Source organism: Ochotona curzoniae, unplaced genomic scaffold, assembly GCF_017591425.1.
Source record: "Ochotona curzoniae isolate NIBS_2020 unplaced genomic scaffold, NIBS_Ocur_1.0 scaffold_4505, whole genome shotgun sequence".
Lineage (NCBI taxonomy): Eukaryota > Metazoa > Chordata > Mammalia > Lagomorpha > Ochotonidae > Ochotona > Ochotona curzoniae.
In genome coordinates, this window is record NW_024467118.1 from 33,842,246 (window position 1) to 33,865,905 (window position 23,660).

General features: G+C 43.7%; 1 protein-coding gene across 1 annotated transcript in view; it reads left to right on the forward strand.

Moving 5' to 3' along the window:
- The first annotated feature begins 2,750 nt into the window (after positions 1–2,750).
- ADRA1A (adrenoceptor alpha 1A) overlaps positions 2,751–23,660 on the forward strand; it is an 83,194-nt gene continuing 62,284 nt past the window's right edge. The window contains exon 1 of the mRNA XM_040966035.1: positions 2,751–3,823. Coding sequence (XP_040821969.1) covers positions 2,941–3,823 — 883 coding nt within the window. The 5' untranslated portion in view covers positions 2,751–2,940. The remainder of the gene's footprint in view (positions 3,824–23,660) is intronic.

Sequence of the window (23,660 nt, forward strand, 5' to 3'; positions counted from 1 at the left end):
AGATAAGAATCAAGCGGAGAAAATTATTGTATGTTCCTAATAATCTGAAATACTTAGTGTTTTCTCCAGTCATCAGGTAAACAGCAAATAATTTACCAAAAAGAAAATTAAAGACTAGCCCTACCAGTTTTTCATACTCCAACTATTAATAAATCAAAGTATATTAAAGAGAAACAACACTTTTTGAAGAAGACATTCTCATGAAAACGGGGGTGGGTGGGGACACATACAGCATTTTAAAAACAGTAAACCACTTGAAAACTTACAGTGGAAAAAAACGATTTCTAAACCCATGTGTCAGGTTAACCACATTAAGTGATGTCTTTCTGTAAACACAATCGTATTACAAAGAACTCTACTGAAATTTATCTAATTTTAGTTGAAACATCCGATGGTAGTGTAACACACCTCCACGGTTCAACCCATGCTTCTTTCTGATTTCATAGAGCCTAGACCACGTGTCAATGAGTCTAGCTGTTCAAAGTAACTTAGCCGAGCTTTTGTGTAATGGCCCGAGTGTTCATTTTTGTTAATTCTTATACTAAGGTAATAGAAGGAAGTTATTTACTCCCTCCCCCCACACGCACACATATGCAATGCTTTTAAAAGAAAGCGAGAGAATGCGCTCCATACAGGAGGGAATAAATTCTGGTTGTGCATACTTGGGCAGGTTGCCGCAGAGTAATACGGTAACAGCAGGAGATTACGGTACTAGCTGGGCTCCTGCTCTTGTTACGTCAGCGAGAGCTGCAAAGTTGCTCGCCGTTCTTTTCTGGTGTCAGGGATATTAAAAGGGGTGATAGTGGAGTCAATGCTTAGCTGCATTTTTTAAATTTTTCCTCTTTTCACTCTTCATTTTAAAATACCCAAGTGAAGTATGAGATAGGGAGCCTGGAGCTTGAAGACATTGGTAGTGGAGGGGTGAGTCAGCGAGTGCAAAAGCACTAGGATTTGGTTCCTTGGAGAGACGGTGCTCTTGCCCCCAACCCGTGAAGCAGCAGAAAGCTCCTGGGAGCGAAGCTGTGGCTATCGCTCCCCCCGCGCGCCTGCGGGTGGCTCGGCATCCGCGCTTCAGGTGAGTGCGCTGCGGCGCGGGGCGCGGGGTGCTGGCACCCAACAGGGCCCGATGGGTGAGGGCTGCAGGTCCCCAAGCTCCGGCGTGGAGGAAGCCCCGGCCGGCCCCCAGCTGGCCCCAAGCGGCTCTTGCTTTTCTCCGCGGGGTTTGATACCAGCACTTTTACCTCACCCCCGTTTCCCACGATATATTCTGGAAAGTTACTTCTAGCCAACAAGTGTCTTTTGAACCCCAAGAAATCGCCCCGAGGAGAAGGAAAATCAGTGTCTGCAGTGGCTTGCTGTTAATGACACCTGTGAGGTCTTGCGTGTGTGAGCTTCACAAGGGCCTTTGCGGAGAAGATTCCTCCTAAGAACCCAACCCCAGGAGGCGAGTAGGGGGTGAGGGCCCCGTACTCCGGCCGGGGATCTTTCCAGTTGCTTGCCGCTATGAAACCCCCAGTTTCCGACTCAGAACGTGTCTTCCCAGCCCCGAAAATCCGAGGCGTCTCCAGTCTGTTGGCAAGCGGACTGGGTTTTCATGTTTGCAGATTCCGCCGCAGTGACTGCCACTTGCGAAGCCCCTTCCGCAGCATCATGCCCCCACCCCCACCACGCACGCTGCACCCACCCGTTTTCCCAGAAGTCTGGGTGTGGCTCGCGGCTCACGCCCCTCGGGAACGGTCCACTCTGTGGTCTGGCACACTCAGGTCGCGTTCAGCCCTCCGGATCTGCTCGGATTTGCTCCGGACCCGGCCCCAAGACGCGCGCTCTCTACACAACCAAACGCAAATTCCTCAGGCTGGAACTAGTCCTGAGGTGCCTGGGTCGCAGCGGTCCCCTCTTCTAGGCCGCCCCCTCCAGATGACTGCGTTTGCAACCTGTTAACCGGCTAACCCCTGTGGATTGCACCTGCCGGGCTCCGGACAACACGTCCGCCCGCTGTACTCTTAGCCTTTGATGAGCCTTGGTGCTGTTGTTTCCTTTATTCTTTCTTCTGTTTTTGGCTTCGGATCCTGAACTTGGTTCAGAGGCGGCGAAGCGGAGCGCGTGAGGGCAGGTTCCCAACGCGCCGCGCATTCCCCACCAGTGTAGTCCCGACGCGGCGGCTCCCAGCTTCTCCTGAGCCGTAGAGGTGTCGGGGCTGGCGGCTGGGGTCGTGCTGCCCGCCGGGTTCCGCGCGGCCTCTCTCCCCGGGATGCCTGGCTCACAGTCCTGCTTTCTTTTTGCGTTCTTACAGGAGAACGCCGTCAAGCGCCGGTTGGAGCCTCTTGGGTCTCGACAAATATTTCACACCCGTGTCCCCCGGCCCGTGAGCCAAAAGCTGGAGCCAGCAGGAGTGGGGCGGACGAGCTGCGGGGAGCTGAGGACGGCAAGCTGAGCCCAGTCATCAAGGCTGCTTTTGTGCACCGACGGCCGACGGCCGAGCGCTGCTCCCCTGTGGTTGAGGGAAGCCTGGCGCTGCAATTTTGAATTCCAAATTACGTACACAATGCGCAATCTTCAGACAGTGCTGAAAAGCCCACTCGTCTCATTGTAGGACTGCAAAGCTCCTCCCGGAGCTTCACGCCCAGCTTCACGCCCCCGCGCCCCCTCCAAGTCACTTCGGGAGCGCGCAGCAGGTGGAGAGGGTCTCCGGGCTGCCGCGACTGGCCTTGGTCATGCCGCTGGTAACGCCCGGCCCCTTAGCTTGGCCCTCCAAGGGTTCCCAGGGCCGCCCCCGGCTGTTTCCCATTCTCGCGTCCTCTCCCGCCACCAGCCAAACCTAGCTGGCAGGGCCATCCGGCGCGGGGGAGACCTTTTGACTCCTCACTGCCTCGCTCGCGTCTCCGCCCCCGCCCGAGGGTGGCCCTTGACAGCCGGAGCTCTCCCGGCCCGGCCGGGACCATGGTGTTTCTCTCCGGAAACGCTTCTGACAGCTCCAACTGCACCCACCCGCCGGCACCGGTGAACATTTCCAAAGCCATTCTGCTTGGGGTGATCTTAGGGGGCCTCATCCTCTTCGGGGTCCTGGGGAACATTCTGGTGATCCTTTCAGTGGCCTGTCACCGGCACCTGCATTCGGTTACCCACTACTACATCGTCAACCTGGCCGTGGCCGACCTCCTGCTCACCTCCACCGTCCTACCCTTCTCCGCCATCTTCGAGATCCTGGGCTACTGGGCCTTCGGCAGAGTCTTCTGCAACATCTGGGCGGCGGTGGACGTCCTGTGCTGTAGCGCGTCCATCATCAGCCTGTGCGTAATCTCCATCGACCGCTACATCGGCGTGAGCTACCCACTGCGCTACCCCACCATCGTCACCCAGCGCCGGGGCCTGAGGGCCCTGCTTTGTGTCTGGGCCGTCTCCCTGGTCATCTCGATCGGGCCCCTGTTCGGCTGGAGGCAGCCAGCCCCGGACGACGAGACCATCTGCCAGATCAACGAGGAGCCCGGCTACGTGCTCTTCTCGGCGCTGGGTTCCTTCTACGTACCTCTCACCATCATCCTGGTTATGTACTGCCGGGTCTACGTGGTAGCCAAGAGGGAGAGCAGGGGCCTCAAGTCCGGCCTCAAGACCGACAAGTCTGACTCGGAGCAGGTGACGCTCCGCATCCACCGGAAAAATGCTCCCACGGGGGGCAGCGGGGTGGCCAGCGCCAAAAACAAGACGCATTTCTCCGTGCGGCTCCTCAAGTTTTCCCGGGAAAAGAAAGCGGCCAAGACGCTGGGCATCGTGGTCGGCTGCTTCGTCCTCTGCTGGTTGCCGTTTTTTCTGGTGATGCCCATCGGTAAGTCTGTACCACGCCTCATCTTACTATTTCGGGGGGGGGGGGTCTTCATTCTCCTCCTACCCCCAGACTCGCAGTGGCGGGGTTGGGAGAATAGAAGGGGCACGGCCTGCATTTCAAAGGGCACAGCCCGCAGAGTGGTTGCAAAAGGCTTCCTTGGAGAAAATGTGAATTTTCATTCTCTTTCGCCTCCAGTCTCATTTACATTCGGTCCTAGGACACCTTTTCAGCCACTCGGAGCTGGCTTCCCACGGATGTAGATTAATTGGTCTCCTTCGTGAGAATGTGGACTTTTCTTAAAGCCTTTAAGCCTGTGATTAATTTAAACGCAGGCACCCTCTTCCAAGTCTGCAGGAATCTCCACTGGAGAACTTAGATCACTTTAGCTCTGCTAGGGAATGGAAATGCAAATTCTCCTGGCCTGAAAACAAGCACAGAGCTTATTCTGGACGAACGTGTGGTTTTGTTATTACATTAGGCTATTCACAAGGTTGGTTTAATGGTCTGCTTATGTTCAGTATCTGTGTTAACTCAATTTTTTTTGGCCTTGACATGGAAAAAAGTATGGTGAACCACTAACAGGGCAAGCAAACTGATGTCCAATGTAAGCCATAAAAAATTCATCATAATGTTTCTGATAAACACTAATTCCTTTACTCCAGTCGTAAGTAATAAAACAAATGCTATTCCTAGGCAAAATCATCCAGAAAACTGCAGATGACTTTGTTTGAAAATAAGACTGTACTGTTACCAATCCAATTTTTGTAGATGCTAAATTGACTGTTGTCAAAGTTAATCAGCTCTTTGTTAGTATCAGCAAGTGGGTGCACTTGAAATAGTTATTAAGCTCAGAAAGGCCTTCAATGAGAGCCCCAAATGGTCGTTTGCTATTTTTAGTTTGTGAGATCAAATATAGACTCACGCTTTGGCTATCTCCTAACTCTAAGAAATAAAAAGTCATGGTAAAAGTTAATGTTTCAGGTGCTTTAGAGCCAAATTTAAATGGCGTGTACTTCAAGTGCTTCAATGTGCAACTCTGGGTAATAAATAGCAGCTATTATTTTTTGAGTGGCGACTGTGTTCCAGACATTTTACTGGGCTTTTCATTTCATTAGTCTTCTCAGCAACTCAATGAGGTATGCATTATTATCATGAAATGACAAGTGAGAGGCAGGGATTCCTCAGGGTCTAATACCAAAGCCACCCATCACATACAGCTATTTAAACGTGAATGAAGATTAAGCCACACTAGTGTCGGTTTCTCAGTCCCATTTGAAGTGTTCAATATTCATCTGTTGACCAGTGGCTACTGCACTGGATGGCAGAAATGCAGAACATCTCCCACTGCAGACATTTCCAGCCAGCAGGGCTGCTGGAGAAGCAGTCTTCTACTTGACCTTCACTGTTTCTGTCCATCACTGTTGTTTACTGGGCTCCTGGAACTCATCAGAGTTTTGAGTTTACAAAATAACACAGTAACCACCTGCTTGTTTATCGTCCTGTATCCCAGCCACACTGCCTGTTGAACAGGGCACATTTATCCATGCATGCGTCCACTCAGGTATTCATTGGGCACACTATTCTAGATACTTCAGATGGATGAGGCAGAGAAATCCTTATCCACAGGATGTTTGCATTCTCTTGGAGAAGATAGCCATAAACAGAGGTATCCTGAAAGGTTAGGAATTAGCATTATGCTATTGTAATAATATGGGGGGGAAGCAGTTGGGGGAGGGCTGGAAGGTGGGATCCCTGTGCCCAGGGAACCATATCATGGAAACTAAGTAAAGCCTGCAGAGTAAGAGCATGGAGAGAGACAAGGCTGATGGGTTGGGTGGGAAGGAGAGTCCTGACAGTGTTTAAGCAGGACCGTGACTGATGTGGGAAGCAGGATTGCAAGGTTTGGGAGGAAAAGCTTCCAGGCATAGGGAACAGCAAATAGAGATAGGAAAGAGCTAGACCTGGGAAGAGCAAAAGCTCTTATAGCTCGTGGCCAAGCTACAAACAAGAAAAGGAAGACAAGTTCAGTGAGAGGCTGGGAAGACAGATGGGATCGAAATCACGTTCAGTGAAGAATGTGATTTGGGGGAGGGCAGGTGAGGGAGGGATAAAAATGAAAGTGGGGAGTCTTCGTTCAAGAAGTCAGAAAGAGAAAGGTCACAATGTGTGGATTCAGTTGGAACAAGTGGAGGTGGTGAGAAGTGGTCATATTAAACATACTTCAAAGATGGAACTGACAAGTTTGGCATAGGCTGTGAGAAAAACAGAAGAACTAATGATAATTTTCAGGTTTAGTGCTTGAATAACTGAGCAAATGGTAGTCCATTTTACTGATACTGGGAAAAAACAGATAATGATACAAAAAGGCTGGAGGGGGTGCAAACTAGAAGAATTTACTCTATATAGCATATGTTGAGAAGGCTACTAAGCATCTAAGTGGAACAGTAAAATAGACAGACTTATGCATTTGGAGCTTAGAAAAAAGGGTGGGCTGTGGATAACTTGGGAACATATGAGCATATATAATGCCACAGGAAAGAAAAGAACTAGGAAAACAAAACTATTAAAAGACAGGTAATAAAAAAAAATGGCAGGGGAGGTGTGGCAAGATGGCTCAATACCTAAATCCTCACTTTGCATGTGCCAGAATCTCATATGCTGTCAGTTTGCGTCCTGGCTGCTCCACTGTCCATTCAGCTCCTTGTGTCTGGCTTGGGAATATGTGAGACCCAGAAGAAGCTCCTGGCTCCTGGTTTTTGATTGGCTCAGTTCTGATTGTTGTGGCCATTCGGGGAGTGAACCAGCAGATGGATTATCTATCTTTCCCTCTCTCTGTAAATCTGCCTTTCCAATGAAAATAAATAAATCCTTTTTTAAAAAAATAAAGATAAGAATTCAGCCTTGAAAGCATTGTGATACTTGGAGGTCAGGTAAAGAGTGAATTAGCAAAATCGACTAAGCAGAAAAGACCTATAAAAAAAGGAGAACGTTCAAGAGTGTGGGAGCATAGTGTCCCTGATGCTCAGGGCGTGGGGAAATGTTTCAGGAAAACAACAGTAATCAGAATGTCCCATGCAACTGCTAGATCAAGGAAGAGGAAGACTGGGAACCCACACTGATTTCCCAATAAGCTGGTCCTTGATGTTAGGAAGAAAGCATATGAGACAGATAGCTTCAGTGGAGTGGCAGGAATTAAAGCCTGATTATGTGCTTTCTAGAAGGAACAAAGCTGAAGGAGCTGAAACAGAGAAATAGACAAGTCTTGAAAATCTATGCTAGAGTAGAGCTGGGAAATGGGTGTAGCTGGAGGGAACTAAGAGGTTTTCAAAGATAAGGGTTGTGGAATCATGATTATATTTTGGTGAGAATGATAGGACAGAGAAAAACATGAGATGATCACTACAGGCAAGAGAGGTAGTGGAATCCATTGCATGAGTGGAGGTTGGGAAGTGAGAGGAAGACATGTGCATGAGCACTGAGGGAAAGGGAGACATCTCAGAATATTTTAACATCTTCAATCAAATTACAAGCAAGATTGTTAGCTAAAAGCAAAAATAAAAAAAGAAAGAAAGAAAAGAAAAAAGGAATGGAGAATGTTGACAATTTGAGGAGTAGACATGTGAAATGTTCATCTCTGAGAATAGGTCCATAAACATATTGTGGAAGTTTAGGAGTCATCAGGAAATCATGAGGGTGCATTTGATATGTAGGGTCATAAATTTAAAATACAGTAGTCAAGAAGGCTGTATATTGCTTTCTAACAGCTTAGTGCCTGAGAGATGTAGGGGTGTTTAAGTGACAGGGCTCTAGGAAACAAGATGAAGAAGGAGAGGGTGCTTGGTAAAGGGAACAGTTTGAATCAAAGCTCAGGGAACATGCAGAACCAGCTGCTGTAGAGGAGCTCCATGGAGGGCAGGAGACCTGAGAGTTCGAAACTTGTGGTGACTGAGCTGTATAAGATGTGGCACATCGGCTGGGGTCCTGGCACCCTAAATGGGAGGGTGGGTGCTCTGCTCTAATCATAGCTTCTCTCTTGAATCTGTGCTTTTGTGGTAGGTGTCAGTGTTAAGGTGAAGAAGCTATGGTGCAGAGAACTTGTGGTAATCAATGGGCTTCCTGCCAGGTACTAATAAGGTGGTATAAGACAATGAAAACTTAGAGTTGACAGAGAACAAAGGATTCAGATATCTACAGTGTGTGGCCTGCAATTTGTTCCTGATCCTGATGGAGCAAGAGACTATCTCCTGTAAGATACACTGACCACAAAAGAAGTACTAGACGTGGAACGTGAATCAAAAGATAACTCACATTCGTAGCCCTTGACAGTTTCATACTCTAGTTAAGGAGACAACTTATGAACCGTTAATACAAGTCTGTAAGGCTTCTGCTCAATGCAGAATTATTTAGAGGTGCTGAGGAATACAGCAGTTTTCCGTATCCGGAAGATTATTGTAGAAGCCTCCAGAAGTATTGCTGTCAACCAAGTAAGTACTTAAAGGTGGCACTACTTCTGCTGGTTCATCAACTGAGATATTATTTGTTTGTATTAACAATCTTTTTTAAAGATTTATTTCATTTTTATTGGAAAGGCAGATATACAGAGAGGAGGAGAGACAGAGTGGAAGATCTTCCGTCTGTTGGTTCACTCCACAAGTGACCGCAACGGCCAAAGCTGAGCCAATCCGAAGCCAGGAACCCAGAGTCTCTTCCGGGTCTCCCACTCAGATATAGGGTCCCAAAGCTTTGGGTCATCCTCCACTGCTTTCCCAGGCCACAAGCAGGGAGATGGATGGGAAGCAGGGCTGCCGAGATTAGAACCGTTGCCCATTTAAGATCCCGGCGCATGCAAGGCGAGTACTTTATCTGCTAGGCTACCACACCAGGACCTGTATTAACAATCTTAAGACCATTTTTCGTGCAAAACGTGAGCAGAAAAATAAGCGTGCCACTCTACTATCATACATAAGGGACAATAACTCTTAAGCATGAGGAGTGTTCTCTTAGGAAGAAGAGGGTTTTAGTCTGCTCTTAGCTAACAAAGAGCACAGGAATTAGAAACAGGGATGAGGCTGAAAGGTGAAGTGCGCACATGTGATAGGAATCAACCCAGGAAGTGAATGTCAGTGGACTCCCTCCTCACCTAAGATTCCATCTCTGTACTGTGATCTTGACCTCCTTACTGCCTTCCAAGTTCCCTCTCCCCCAAGCTCCCCCGCACCAAGGCTGGCTGCTGGCAGGACTGGTGTGACTGCAGATAGGACCTCGACTTGACTGTTTCAAAGCCTATATTTTGCTGGTCTTATTCCTTTTTTGCTTTGCTTTTATCCTAGCAATTTTGCTGAAATTCAGAGCATTTTCATCAGAAAAATGTCACACTTGAGGTTAGCCATTTATATCATGGAGTGAATACTTTCATGAAACAAGTTTTACAAGCAGGTGGATAGAGACATTGAAGGCATCAGCCTTGAGCACGTGAAAGAGAAAGGAGAAATGAACATTCTATCCCTCGGGGAAATACTCATACCTGAAGCCTATGCTCACACCTGTTCATCCCATAATCCCAATCCTACTGGCCCAAGAGGCTCTATTCTGAGTGGGAGCAGCATTGGCCTGAGATTTAAGTCATGGCTTCTCAGTGACAGGATGGGAGATGTTATCCAGGTTGCTGCCCAGCATACTTGCTTAGCATAGAGAAAATGGTAATAAATGCTAATTTCACCAGAATTCATATGATTCACAGATCATTACTGACATATGTCAATCAACATATGTATGTTGCCATGAAGTGTGGTCTAGAGGTCTGAAAAGAGAGAACATCAAAGAAAGTCATGAGGCAGCAACATTTACTGAACACTTAAGTTATGTGTCTAACTTTTGAGACTGTTTTCTGATTTAAATACAAAGCCTAACATTATTGTTGGACCTCAGCCATTCCTAGTCCCTGAATCAAAGAATACAGCATAGTACTGTGACATGGCTCATGTGTAATAGGATATCCAGGCTATGTTTCCAAAGAGATGGAGACAACCAGTGGTGGGTAGGGACAATATGTTCTTGGATGGGATATTTGTGGGAGGTAGAGAAGATGGGGACTTTTTGAAGGTGAGAGCAATGAGGTAGGAACTCATTACTTCACCAAGGTTCCCCTGCACATGTACCATACACCAGGCAGCTGAAGAATCACTGGAAATAAAGACAAATCCTTACCATCACGGAACTGCAAATCTGATCAATTAAATGCCAAGTACAGTTTCAGATGGTGATCTGTGAAACATGCAGATAAAGAGATATGAATGACAGAAGTATTGTTGGATTGCCAAAGCAACCAGGAATTAGGTGTGCCTCATTGCAGGTACCCAGAGACGAGATCCCTGATTCTTCTTATTTTATTTTATTATTTTAAGAGCCTTTATCAGCCAAGACTAGTTGGGACAGTTGGGACAGCAAGATGCTGATAGGCTACAGGTCCCTGATTCTTAAGGCAGCCATGAACCTCTTAGTGACAATGGCATAAAGAGAATCCAATAGCCATTTGGATTTATTGTAAGACAAAATGCCACTAGGGATGGCATGGTGGCATAGCTGTCTGATCTTCCACATGTAGCATCTGCATTAATATGGACACCAGTTCATGTCCTGGCTGCTCCAATTTCAATCCATCTCTACTAATGGCCTGGGAATGTAGTAGAGGATGACCCAAGACCTTGAGCCCCTACACCTAGGTGGGAAACCTGAAAGAAGCTTCTGGCTTCCAGCTTTGGATAGCCCAGTTCCAGCCACTGTGGTCATTTGGAAGAATGAACCAGTGGATAGGTCTCTCTCTTTTTCTTCACTCTCTCTCTCTCTTTAACTCTGACTTTCAAGTAAAATAAATTAATCTTTATGTGTGTGTGTGTGTTGTGTGTCTGTGTATAAAAGACCGTGTTTTTGGGCCCGGCGCGATGGCGCAGTGGTTAAGGTCCTCGCCTTGCACGCCTGGGATCCCATATGGGCACCAGTTCTAATCCCAGCAGCCCTGCTTCCCATCCAGCTCCCTGCCTGTGGCCTGGGAAAGCAGTCGAGGATGGCCCAAGGCTTTGGGACCCTGCACCCACGTGGGACCGATGCATAGCATTGGCTGTTGCGCTCACTTGGGGAGTGAATCATCGGACGGAAGATCTTCCTCTCTGTCTCTCCTCTCTGTATATCCGCCTTTCCAATAAAAATTTTAAAATTTTTTTTAAAAAGACCATGTTTTTGGTTACTCTAATGGCCCTCTTATGAAAACCATCTTAAAGCAATAGCATCTTATGATTCATGAGTCAGTAGACCAGGAATGTGTTTGCTCATCTGGCATGGCAGACAGGCCTGACTGTCAATCTTGATGTCCTCTCTTCCTGCAGTGATTTAAATCAGTATTCATGTAGCATGGCAATTCTTTCCAAGATAGCCAAGGCAGAAGCTTCTGGGGCCTTGAAGAGCTGGTCTACACCTGACCTTGCATCCCTGCTGCCTCATTCTGTGATCAGAGCAAGTCATGAATCCAGACTCTTCCCAAGGGGAAGAAAAAGTAACTTGATCTCTTGATGAAGTAGCAGGTGCATAGTGAACTGGGGAAACACTGTAATTCTTCTGTAGAACACTCACTTCCCAAACAAGTCAAGCAACATTTCTCTTTGAGCTGTTATGTCAAGAATTTCCCATGTGTTGGGCTGCATACTGTACTTTAAGTAAGAACAGGCAGGGTCTTGGGCTCCTTACAGACTTCTAATCTCTGGCTTTCTGATTATCAGAAACCACATAAACTGTATATGGTACCATGAAAGGCAAAGAAGTGGTGCCTTGAAATCATATACTATGGATAAGGGAAGTGTTGGGCAAGACGAACAGGAAAATCTGGCTGCCCATTGAGCCAAGGTCTGCAGGGTAAGTAGGAGTTTGATGGTTCTAAGAGGGAGAGTGTGTCCAGGCAAGCCTAGTGTCCATGAGATTTTTGTGGATGACCACTCTAGTTAGAGCTGAGAATCCAAGAGATAAGTGATGACAAATGAAGCTGGAAGCAGGGGGACCAGACTAAACAAACCTTACTAGCTATTATACATGGTTTTGTTCTCATCCAAAGAAGACTTGGGAGCAGGGATGACTTCCAACCCCAGGATTTAGTGGAAAGCGATTCTGTGGCTAGCAGAGTTGGGAGACCTTCCCGTAGTACAGAGAGATAGCTCATCAAGACTGCTCCTTAGAACATGTCATTGAAAATACTTATTTCCATGACCCACTGAATGGCTATAGCGTGCCTCTGTTGTCACTGCCTTCCAAGTTTAGATTTACGAGAAAGCTGTGCCTGTAGATCACAAACAATATAACAAGACTTGGCTTTAAATTAATTTGGCTCTGTGCGCAAGACAAGCCTGTCAATGAAGATTTATTGTCACATTCAAAAGAATGTGTTACAGGCTCCAAAGACCATGACAGTGAGTTCTAACAATGCTTTGAACGATGGCTGACTTAGGTCAGGCCATACAAAGGCAAGTTATGACTTTGAAGGCAGGATAACCCCTAAGTCACTAAATAACAAAGCTATTGCTCTTTTCTATTATTCCATAGTTTTATGGTAGGTGGGAGGACACTTTTTGAATTCTTTCTAGCAATTGTACAGTGTTTGGCCTACCATTTTGAACTTGCATCATGAGTTTTTTCACTTTTACATTTTATATATCTTTTTATTTGAACATTCCTTTCACATTTTCATTCCTTTCACTTATATAACTTTGGTGGATTGGCCTGTCTATTCTTATGGGCCACTTTTACATGGTGACATTTCTATTTCTCCTTTACTTGTAAGTTCATTTGATCCACTGACAATATTAGTCACTTCCCTATTATCATTACTGGGTTGCCCAATTTCTAAGGCTAAATTCAGATGTGCCAGAAAGTACTGCTTCTTTATCTCCCAAAAACTGATATAATTTTCTCACAGACTTCTGTGAAAACTCTCTCTCACACACACACACACACATACACACATACACCACACACATACTCACACTCTTTTAGTGAAATCCAGTAAACTCAGATCCAATAATTTATTATGCTTTTCAATACTCTGATTCTTTTGGATAACTCAATGTCTTAGTCCACTAAGGCTGATATTTTAAAACACCTTATATTGGCTAATTTATGAGCAATATATATTTATTTCTCATGGTTTTGGAAGCATGAAAGTCCTCCATCAAGGCTCTGGGAGATGATGTCTTTGAGAATGAAAGCCCACTATCTAATTCACAGATGGAACCTCTAACTGTAGGAAAAGTGGGGCAACTCTGTGGAGTCTCTTTCCCAATCCCTCCCTCAAATCCCATCTCCAAATGCCACCACAATGAGGGTCAGGATTTCAACATAGGCACTTTGAAGGAACTCAAATGTTCAGATCACAGCATGCCATTTTTGAGAACTGTTCTCTAAGCTGTTGATCAGACTTATGGGCCTGTATAATCTCACATAGTCAGGAAGGGATAGAAACTTGGGCCCTTGGCACTATTGGTGATTTTTGTTGTTTTTGTTTTTGAGTTGTATATGTGTGTGTGTGTGTGTGTGTGTGTGTGTGTACTGCACTTGGGGAAATTGGTATACTCTAGTGACTGTGGCACTATCCTCCTCATGCTGTTTTTTCCTCCTTTCTTCATGTTTGTTGTTTTATTTTCATTTTATTTGAGAAGGGGAGAGAGATTTATACAGTGAGATACCCCTCCTCCTTCCCAGGTAGCATCCATCTTCTGTGGACTAGCAATGGCAGGTGACAGCAGGAAGAGGGAGAGAGAGATTCATTAAAGGGGATAACTAGGAATCTTAAAATACTGTAATCCTGGTACATATTTTGTAGCTGTTTTTCACATTGAATTATTTGCTTTTTATTGCTTTTATGATCTTTACAAATATATTGAGACATATTTTGGGGGCCAGAGTTGTGGCACAAAGGGTTTAACTACCACTTGCAACACCAACATCCCTTATCATGTTCCAGCTCTTCCGTTTCCAGTCCAGCAGCTCCCTGCTCATGCATCGGGAAAAGCAGCACAAGATGGCCCAAGTGCTTGAGCCCCTGCCACCCACCTGGGAGAGCCGAATGGAGTTTATGGCTCTTGGCTTCAGCATGACCAGCCCCTACTGTTGCTAGCATTCAGGGAGTGAACTCATAGGTGGAATATCTCTTGCGCTCTCACTATAATTGCCATTCAAATAAATCACCAAATTTTTTTTGAAAATACATAGTTAAATGATTTTATTTGCTTCATCATGGAATGTGCCTTCTCAGGGACGCTTGGCATGGATTTTCCCAGCATCAGTCGGATAACCTCTATATCCTCCCAGCTCTCCTAGAGAATTGCTTGTCATTTACCTGGAATTTATGTTTATGCTTTGGTTGGTGAGGCCAACTGTATTTGTTTTTAAATGCTTAGCCAGATGATCTCAAAAGAGTTACTGAATAATTAATCATTTCCTGTTGTGTGTGGAAAACATGTTACATTAAAAATAATCTTGAATCTATTTTGAGTCTCCCACTTCTATTCCACTTATCTGTCTCTCTAACATTGGTGTCGCAAAACTGCAATGACTGTAGATTGATGACAGATTTTCATCTTTTCTGGCCTAAGTCCTCTGGATGAATGTTCTTTTTCAAAATTATCTTGTCTATTCTTATATTTCCATTCTTCCCAGAAATCTCTGGACTCATCTTGTCATTTTCTTCCATTACAGTACGACTTTCAAGCTCTACACTTTTAATCACACTGGCTGACATCTCCTAAAAACCTGATTATACATTGGAGCTGAGAAACACTTTCTGAATATTTTGACACTGACTATTGTCATTACATCATATTGTCAATATGATCAATACACTTTATAATATTAAGGAAGTATCTTTCTATAGTTTGTAGGACTGTAAAGATCAAATTTTAAATGCCTCTCACATTTTAAAATGCAACTATATAATAAATGCTGCATTTAAAAGCATAACTGTACATTTAATTTATTAAACCAACAACTTCATACTTTTAATCTATCCATTCATTCTTAGATTAGACACTTCTTGACACGATGACAATACTATTTTTGTAGTACCGTATTCTAATAAATATTTTACCTCTTGTTTACATTTACATTTCTGTGTAAAATGAGTCTGTTGGTTTAGTGTGCTGTTTTTCTCACGTTGTGGTGTCACGTTTATTATAACTTCAGAAAGCAAATTGTAGCACTTTTTTCTGTCATCTGTAACAGTTTAAATAGCAAAAGAATTATGTGTTCCTGGAAGGTTTGACAAACTCACCCATAAAACATTTGGGCACAGCTCCTTTTATGGGTGCATTTCTCTGAAACTGGTTTCTATTTCTTCCCTCGATAGTGATCTATTCTGATGTGTTAAACTTTGTTTTCTTATTTTCTATTTTACTTCTCACTGAGGTTCATCTTCTGAACATGTATGCTTCCATATAAATTCTGTTACCTTTCATTTTTTGCTGTCTTTCTCATGTCACACATGATGCACTAAAGAGTTCTTTCTTTTTGTCCTGAGACTTTTAGACCGACCATTTTATTCATTTTTTTTTCAAACTTCAGTCCTATACTTATTCTTCATTTTACTCTGTTTTGCACTTCATTAACTTAATCTCCAGAAATGTCTCTCACTTGTTTCCAATATAAGTTTAAGAAGAATGTTTAGCTCACGCATTTCAATTCAATCCTGTCTAGGATTAAAGGCAATCAAAGCTCTCTGTTTTCCTCTAAGCAAACTAGTTCCTTCCCTTAAGTTTTGCTAGGTAATATTCTCATTCAGTGAGTCTATATTCTGCTTTTTTTTATTTTTTAAAGATTAATTTATTTTTATTGTAAAGTAAGATATACAGAAAGGAGGACAGACAGAGAGGAAGATCTTCTGTCCGATGATTCATTCCCTAAGTGGCTGCAACAGCCGGAGCTGCACCAATCCAAAGCCAAGAGCCAGGAACATCCTCCAGGTCTCCTACACCGGCACAGGGTCCCAAGGTTTTGGGCTGGCCTCGACTGCTTTACCGAGGCACAGGCAGGGATGCAAGGATGCCAGGATCAGAACCGGCATCCATATGGGATCCTTGTGTGTTCAAGGCGAGGACTTTAACTACTAGACCACTGCACCAGGCCATATATTCTTATTTTGATTTCCTTTGTCTTATTGCATAAAAAAGGATTCATGTTATCTTACTGTTTGTTAATTTGAAAATAATCAGTAGTTTCCCTTCCACTCTCTAAAAAATTCATTTTAATTTACTGCATTACAGTCAGAGAGTGTTAACTAAATATTTTTTAGTTTATGGAATTATGGATTTCTTTAAGACATAATTTATAATCAGTAAGTAATATGTTGAATAGCAGTTTTTTTCAGGTCATCTTTACCCACTCTTCTTGATTTGGGCCATGATCCATCATCTGCTTTATCAAATATCAAGAGAGATATTATCAACTTTTCCACTGGTGCCAGTGTCTTCTAACTAGTTTGTATAGTTTCAACAGGTTTTGTTTCAAATATGTTGCTGCTATTATTTGATTCATAAAAGATTGCGTCAGTAAGTTTCATTTTAAAACACTCCTTTGTTCGAATTATTTTTTGTCATGTACATTAAAAATTAGCATTACAATCTTTAATATATCTTTGCCTATCATTTCACATATCGATCAAATGGATGGAATTTGCTTTATCAACTGTGAGAAATAAGGATCACTGTGCTTTTGTAAATAAAGTCTTATTGGGATACAACTATTCCCATTCATTTACAGATTATCTGTGGCTGCTTCCATGTTACAGGGGCACACATGAATAGTTTCTATGGAGACTGTGGTCACAATGTTTAAAATGTTTGATATTTATATTAAGGAAGAGCATAACTCCAAATAATATTTTACCAATAAAAATATGAGCAGATGACTTTTGTAAGCACCTATGGAGCTGCAGTTTAACACATGCAGGGCAACTTGTCTAATACAGAAGTAAGGTTAGCTATTTTTACATCTCAAACACTGTTTTCATTTTTTCTCTTTTATATCTTGTTTAGTGCTTTATGCATGACTTAAGGCCAATTCAATTATTATTATTTCTTGTTGGATACTCTCTTTATGTGTTCACTTTTCAGACAAGAGATTTACAAAATTTTCTGCTATCAAATTATATGTGTATAGGAGATTCTGAGGATAACTTTTTATCGTTATCACCTGGGATATCACCTAGGACTGAATGCAATATTTGGCTCCAAATTCAAAGAATCCGCCAAGAGTCACCTTCTCTACTCTGCTCTTTCTCAAAAGCATACATGTATAAGTTACATTTTGGATCTTGCATATTTACTCCCTTTTTCTCTCATATATTTTACCTCCTGAGTACTTTGGATTTCTGTTTGAATCTCTCGGGTTCAGGTTTCACTGTATCTGTTTGGCTTTAGTAGGGAGCACATCTCTGCTCCCTTCCGTCAAATACACTTCACTTCACTGGTGATCATCCCACCTTTACTAACACCTACACTCACTTCATAACCCAAGTTCTAAGTCTCAGTTCAGTGTGAGTCCAAGACCTCAAAAGATAGATCCCTGCTCAGACTCCTCAGATCCAACCCGCCCAATGAAGAGCTAAATCTTCTCACAAGGACCATCATTTTTCTCCTTTTGTTTGATCTCCTCAAGAAGAACTAGGCATATAACGGGAAATGCTCTGTGTTGGAAACTGGGTAAGTCCCTGTTCAAAATCTTTCAGATACAGATTAAGGAGAGAAGAAGAGGCTCGTTCTTATTATAGCTTGAATTTGCCAAGGCACAGATCTGTGCATGTTTATTCAGAGGGAGCAGAAGAGTTGTGCTTCTGCACAGCAGTTTCCTTGTTCTGTTTGCTCAGCACAGTGGGTATAGCAGCATCCTACTCTGGGTTCTGGACTGACCCCCTGGGAACCACATCCCAGAGCCACCTCCTACCCCCAGCCCAGGTTTGTCTGCTAACCCTGACAAAAAAGACCGAGGAAACTTCCCACCTGACACGGAACTTAGCATTGTTGATCTCAGACACTAGACTGCCAGCCAAGCTTATCTTTGAGAGCTGCCCTGTGCCCACCTGTGTTTCCAGTTTCTGTAACTCCAAGCCCTGGAACCTAACAGCTGGGAGCAGTCAACTTGGCCGCTTTCTCTTGAGATTAAAACAAGTCCTTCACTCAGCTGGTTCTGACCAAAGTGCAGTTTTCAGAAATTTCTCAGTAATTCTGGTTGTGAATATCTGATTTCCCTGGATTTTTGCCAGTGATGTAAATGTCACATACATAGATACTCTTTCAGATGTGTTAAGAATTTAGCAAGAGGATCTGGTAGTTCAAGTTGATCTGAGTCACTCACCATGAGAGCTTCTTTTCATGTGTCCTAGGGTAAAGCCACAATGAGACCCATGTGAAGTGAGAACTTCGCCTTCAATGCTAACGATGTTTGTGGGTCCAAAGCACACTAGTCACCCCACAGCCTCTTCTCAGTAAAGTTGGAGGAAAACACCTGTGGGGTCATAGAGCATCAGTGCCCCTGAACTATTCAATAAGCTAAACTTTTCATTGTGACTCTGATCACAAAGAATTAGTAAAGCCATGTGATGGGTATGTCAAGTCTCTTCCCAGAGAAGAAGCGATATAATCCACCTGTCTGGGGACATGTGGGTTGTGTCTTTATCTGCTCAATCCGCTATAACAGAATGCCACAGACATGGTTAGAATAGCAAAGCACATTCCTCCCACAACTCTGGAGGCTGGGAAACTGAGGTCAAGGGCAAGCAAGGTCAGGTTCTTGGTTAGGGTCCTTCTAGTTCGCAGATGGTCACCTTCTCACTATGTCCTCTCATGGTGCAGAGAGAGTTTGGTTATGTTTGCCTCCTTATAAGGACACTAATCTGATCATAGGGACTCCACCCTCATCACCTCATCCAACTCTACCTGCTTGTAGGAGGCCAAACTTCCAAACATCCTCCCATGGGGATCAAAGTTGTTCATGTTACCTGGGGATTGGGGATGAGGTAGATAGACACAGTATTCCATCCACCCATCTCACTGATACTTACATGACATTTATTTTAAGGCATCTAATTCCCATCACAAGCCCATAAGATGGAAGTTGCAATGCTGGCATCCACAGGAAGAAACTACACAACAAAACATCAAGGGTCATTCTGTGGGAGCCAGCTGGAATGGAGGGAAGGGGTCTGGCCAGGAGTGAAAAGCCCTGGGATCTCAGCTCATTGCGCACACTCTCTGCCTGCAGGTCCTGCTCTCCTCATCTGGAGGCAGAGGGGCATGCACTGGGCCTGTGGCTTTCAAACCACTCAGCATCAGAACGCTGTGCAAAGTAGCCCCACTCAGAAATCCAAGATATAAAACAGATAAAGGTGGCGCCGGCTTCAGCCGCCAGGGAACCGAGAGTCCTGGACATTCAGCGCTTACTTCCTGCTGGCAGCAGCTGCCAATGGGCATCCGGAGCACAGGTTACTCTCTGTGCTAATGGTGTCTGCTTCCAGGCTCATTAAATGATATCAGGAGAAGTTCTGGGAGGGGGTATAGTTTGCCTTTTCAAAGGAGAAGGAGGCGAAGCTAACAAAAGGCACATGGGCTGTCACTATTCTGGAATGCTAGCAGAGCACTAGTCTTTGCCCAAAAAGGGTTTAAAGAAGGAGCGTTGCTACTCACTTTTTTTTCCCCTGTGCTATCCACATTTAGCTTATTGCCAGGGCCTTTAGTTGCCCGTTAGAAACCTGCTGTTTATAACTTGACAGCGTTGCTCAGTCTTCCGGAAAGAGACAAGCTTTGAAGTTCACCTGCAGTCTCCAATGGTGGAGTTGTTTTCATCCCTCAGGATTTTGCTGTCAGTTGGAAATTACCTAAGGGTGATCTCACAAGTGTGGGGTTTTTTTAGAGGAAACTCAGGAGGAGATGAAATGCTCTAGTCCTTAAGGAGGTCATAGCAGGAGTTGTCCACCAAAGGCAATTTTCACCTTCAGGAAGTGTGGGCAATGTCAGGAGTATCACAGTGTCACATCTGGAGTGGAAGATGTCACAGGCATGTCAGAGTTAGGGCCGGGTTAGGCTAAACACGCTGCATTGCACAACAGAAAGTTAACTGGCTCACAGTGGTAATAATGCCAAGACTGATAAGCTCTGGTTTATTTTATTCAGATTCCCCAAATTTATGAAAATATTTTAGGAACACCAGTTGAAAGCAGAACACCAATGTTTACTATTATTCACTTTTTTTCTACTTGTTAGGTGATTCCAAAAAGGAATTCTGAGGTCTCTAGGTGTCTTAAGATCCCTGAAGAATCCCACTATTGTTTTTTGTGCTAAACATTCACATAAGTTAAACTCACCATTTTAACCATTTTAAATGGTACAGTTCAGTAGCATTTGGCATAGTTGCAAAGTTGTACATTCATCACTATTATTCCAAACATTTTATCGCCCCAACAAAACCCTGTACTCTTCCCTTCCCACTTCTCCCTCCCCAATCCCCGGCAGCCACCAACTTGCTTTTGTCTGTGTGGATCTGCTTGTCCTGTTATCACACCTACATAAATCATATAATATGCGACTGCTAGTGTATGACCTCTTTCATTTAGCCTCATCTGTGTGTCACCTTTATCAGTGCATCATTTTTATTTTATGGCTGAATAGTTTATTATATGTGTAAGCTGAATGAATGAAAACTATTTTTTCATTCATCACTTAATGGACCTTGAGTTGCTTCTACTTCCAGCTTTTGTGAATAACATTTCTATGAATATTGATGCACAAATTTTTGTCTGAATACTTACTATCAGGATATTCCCGGAACTGCCAAATTGTTTTCCACAGTTAAGCTGTCTCAGTTTACATTCACACCAACAATGTATGAGAGTTTCAATTTCCCACAACCTCACCATTACTTGTAATTTTTCATTTTAAAAATTGTTATGATATCCTAGTGGATATGAGTGTTATCTCAATGCATTTTTTACTTCTCCAGTTACTAACGATGGTAAGCCTCTCTTCATGTCCTCGCTGGTTATATATACATATATCTTCTCAGTCATATCTATTCAGGTTCTTTATTCACTTTTTAACTGGGTTGTTATTTATATATTCAGGAGGCTTACTGGATATATGATTTACAAGCATATTCACTTTGGGGCTGTTCTTTTATTTTTTGACAGTGTGCCTTGGTGTATAACGTTCTTAAGTTTTTATGAAGTCCTATCCATCTACTCTTTCTTTTCATGCTTCTGTTTCTGATATGACTTTAAGAAATCACTGCTGAATTCAAGGCTACAAAAATTATTCCCATGCCTTATTCTAAGAGTATTATAGCTTTAACTCTTCAGTTAGATCTTAAATCCATTTTGAGATTTATACACACATATATGTACACATACATATACATAGTGTGTGTGGAGAGAGAGAGGAGGTATTACTAAATACCATTTGATTACATTTGGAGGAACAACACTGTCCTAGATGTCAGTTTGAAAACCAGGTTGAAGATTTTGCCCTTTAAATAAAGGAAGTGGGGAGCCACAGGAGGCCTAAGGCAGTGAAACAGCATTAAGATAAAACCAAATGTGTAATGATGGCAGCATGTGCTCAACGGAGATTCAAACTGAGTGTTTAAATGTGAATGAGGGCTTGAACAGGGGTTAGTTGCAGGTGGTGAGGCAGAGTCATTTTAAAGCTTATCAGTAGAAACCAGAGGCTACTAATGAGGGATCCTAGCAGCAGTAAGAGAAAATAGCATTTGAGCTTGGAGGTGTCATGGGATTACAGTGCCACCAATAGAAAAGCTGGGCATGGACGAGGTTTGCTCATGTTCAGCCAAAAACTATGATGTCTAAGTGACATTGCCCAGTCTTGCTGTTCAGGAGATAGACTTCAGATACTTGACAATTTATTTGTAAATTAGACAAAATGAAAATTTCAACTCCTCAGTCAGGCTAACCACATTTCAATTCTCCATGGCTGTCTGTTTTCCTATATGGAAAACGCAGGTGTAAAATATATTTCCATCATCTCAGAATATTCTATTAAACAGACTGACCAATAGCAAATATCAGCATATTGGTAAGGTGAGAACTCTTGAGCAGGCAGTCACAGGCACAAGGAGATGATAAAGCTCACTCAGTGGATCATCTCTAAGGAGGAGGGCCAAGACTGAACTGCAGGGCACGTCTGAAATTGAGATGGATAGGTAGCAGAACAAGTAAAAGTTTCCTAAGGCTTAGGGAAAGTGGAAGGCAGCATAATATAAAATTTTGGCAATAGAAAGAGGAGAATATTTCAATTACAAGAGACTGATGCCAATTTCAAATGCAGCAGAGAAATGAAAGAGAAGTAGAAGCAGAAAAAAATATATTAAGGTCCCAGCACAGCAGCCTAGTGACTAAATCGTTGCCTTGCACAGACTGGGATTCCATATGGGCACTAGTTCATGTCCCAGCTGCTCTACTTCCCAGCCAGCTCCCTGCTTGTGGCCTGGGAAATCAGCCTTGGGATCCTGCAACCATATGGGAGACCTGGAGGAGGCTCCTGGTTCCTGGCTTTGGATCAGCTCAGCTCTGGCCATTGCGGCCACTTGGGGAGTAAATCAGCAGACAGAGCATCTTTTTCTCTGCCTCTCCTCCTCTCTGCATATCTGATTTTCCAATGAAAATGAATAAATCTCTTTAAAAACATATTCAGTAAATCTAGGGCCATTTGTGATATATTCAACCCAATGTAGCGTTTTGGAGCTATGTCATTTAACAAGAATGTCATCAGGTTTTCTCTGGCTGGTGTAGGAGCGAAGACCTAGGAATATTGTGGATATGGGGAACAGAAGTGGGGTGGATGAGCAAAGTCAGCAGCTAAGGGGAGAAAGGCAAGAAGTGAAAAGCTGGACTGGCAACACAAAGGACTTCAAGGTCAAATTTTGATTTTTTTTTTTTCAAGAAAAAGAAGAGATACAGAAGGGGAAATCGTCAGGTGTTGGTTGAGAGGATTAAGAGGAAGTAGGTATTTGTGACCATCAGATGCCTCCACGGTTGGCACTGAATGAGAACGAAGACATGAGGAGGGGGTTGGCTTTGGGAGTATGGGGTTCGGTTAAAGGGAGTTGCAAGAGACTTGGAACTGTTGTCCTCTGAAATGGGAACTGTCGTTTCAAACCACTGGTTCTGCTTGTTCTCATTGCTCCAGCTTCACCACATCCCTTTGCCTGAGTTATTCTTTTGATGGCTTTCCTTTGGGGTCTTAGTTTATTATGACCTGATACAAAACACTCAAGGTGCATAATTTCATTGGTCCATGAGATCATATGAAGTGACAGATGTTTTGAGTCACATTTCAAATCTGAGGAAATTATGGCAGAGAGTAGTGAAGTAACTTACCCTGGATCATGCACCCAGCAAAGTGGTAGAGTAGGAACTGAAACCTGGCTCTCCCTGGTGCCAAACTGCATGCCCTTCATGTCCTCTGTGTTTTCCAAGCCATGTGCTGAAGCAACCAGGCTATTCCTGCTATCGCGTGTGGCTCCACCACTCTATGATCATGCCCACATAAGGATGTGTTTGCTCTCTGTAGACATAATTCTCCTCTAGTTACTGAGGCGGAAAAATGGTTGTGGGGAAATAGCACAAATAACACCTCCTGGTGTCAACTGGGCTCCATGGGGGACAAAATGCTTAGCAACTCTTTCAAAGTATCCAAGACAAAACTTGACCTTTAAGCGGTTTCTCCGTTTAGAGTTAAATTTGTCTTCGGCAAATATGGCTTGAATAAATCAAGACCTCCTGTTTTAGCTATTTAAC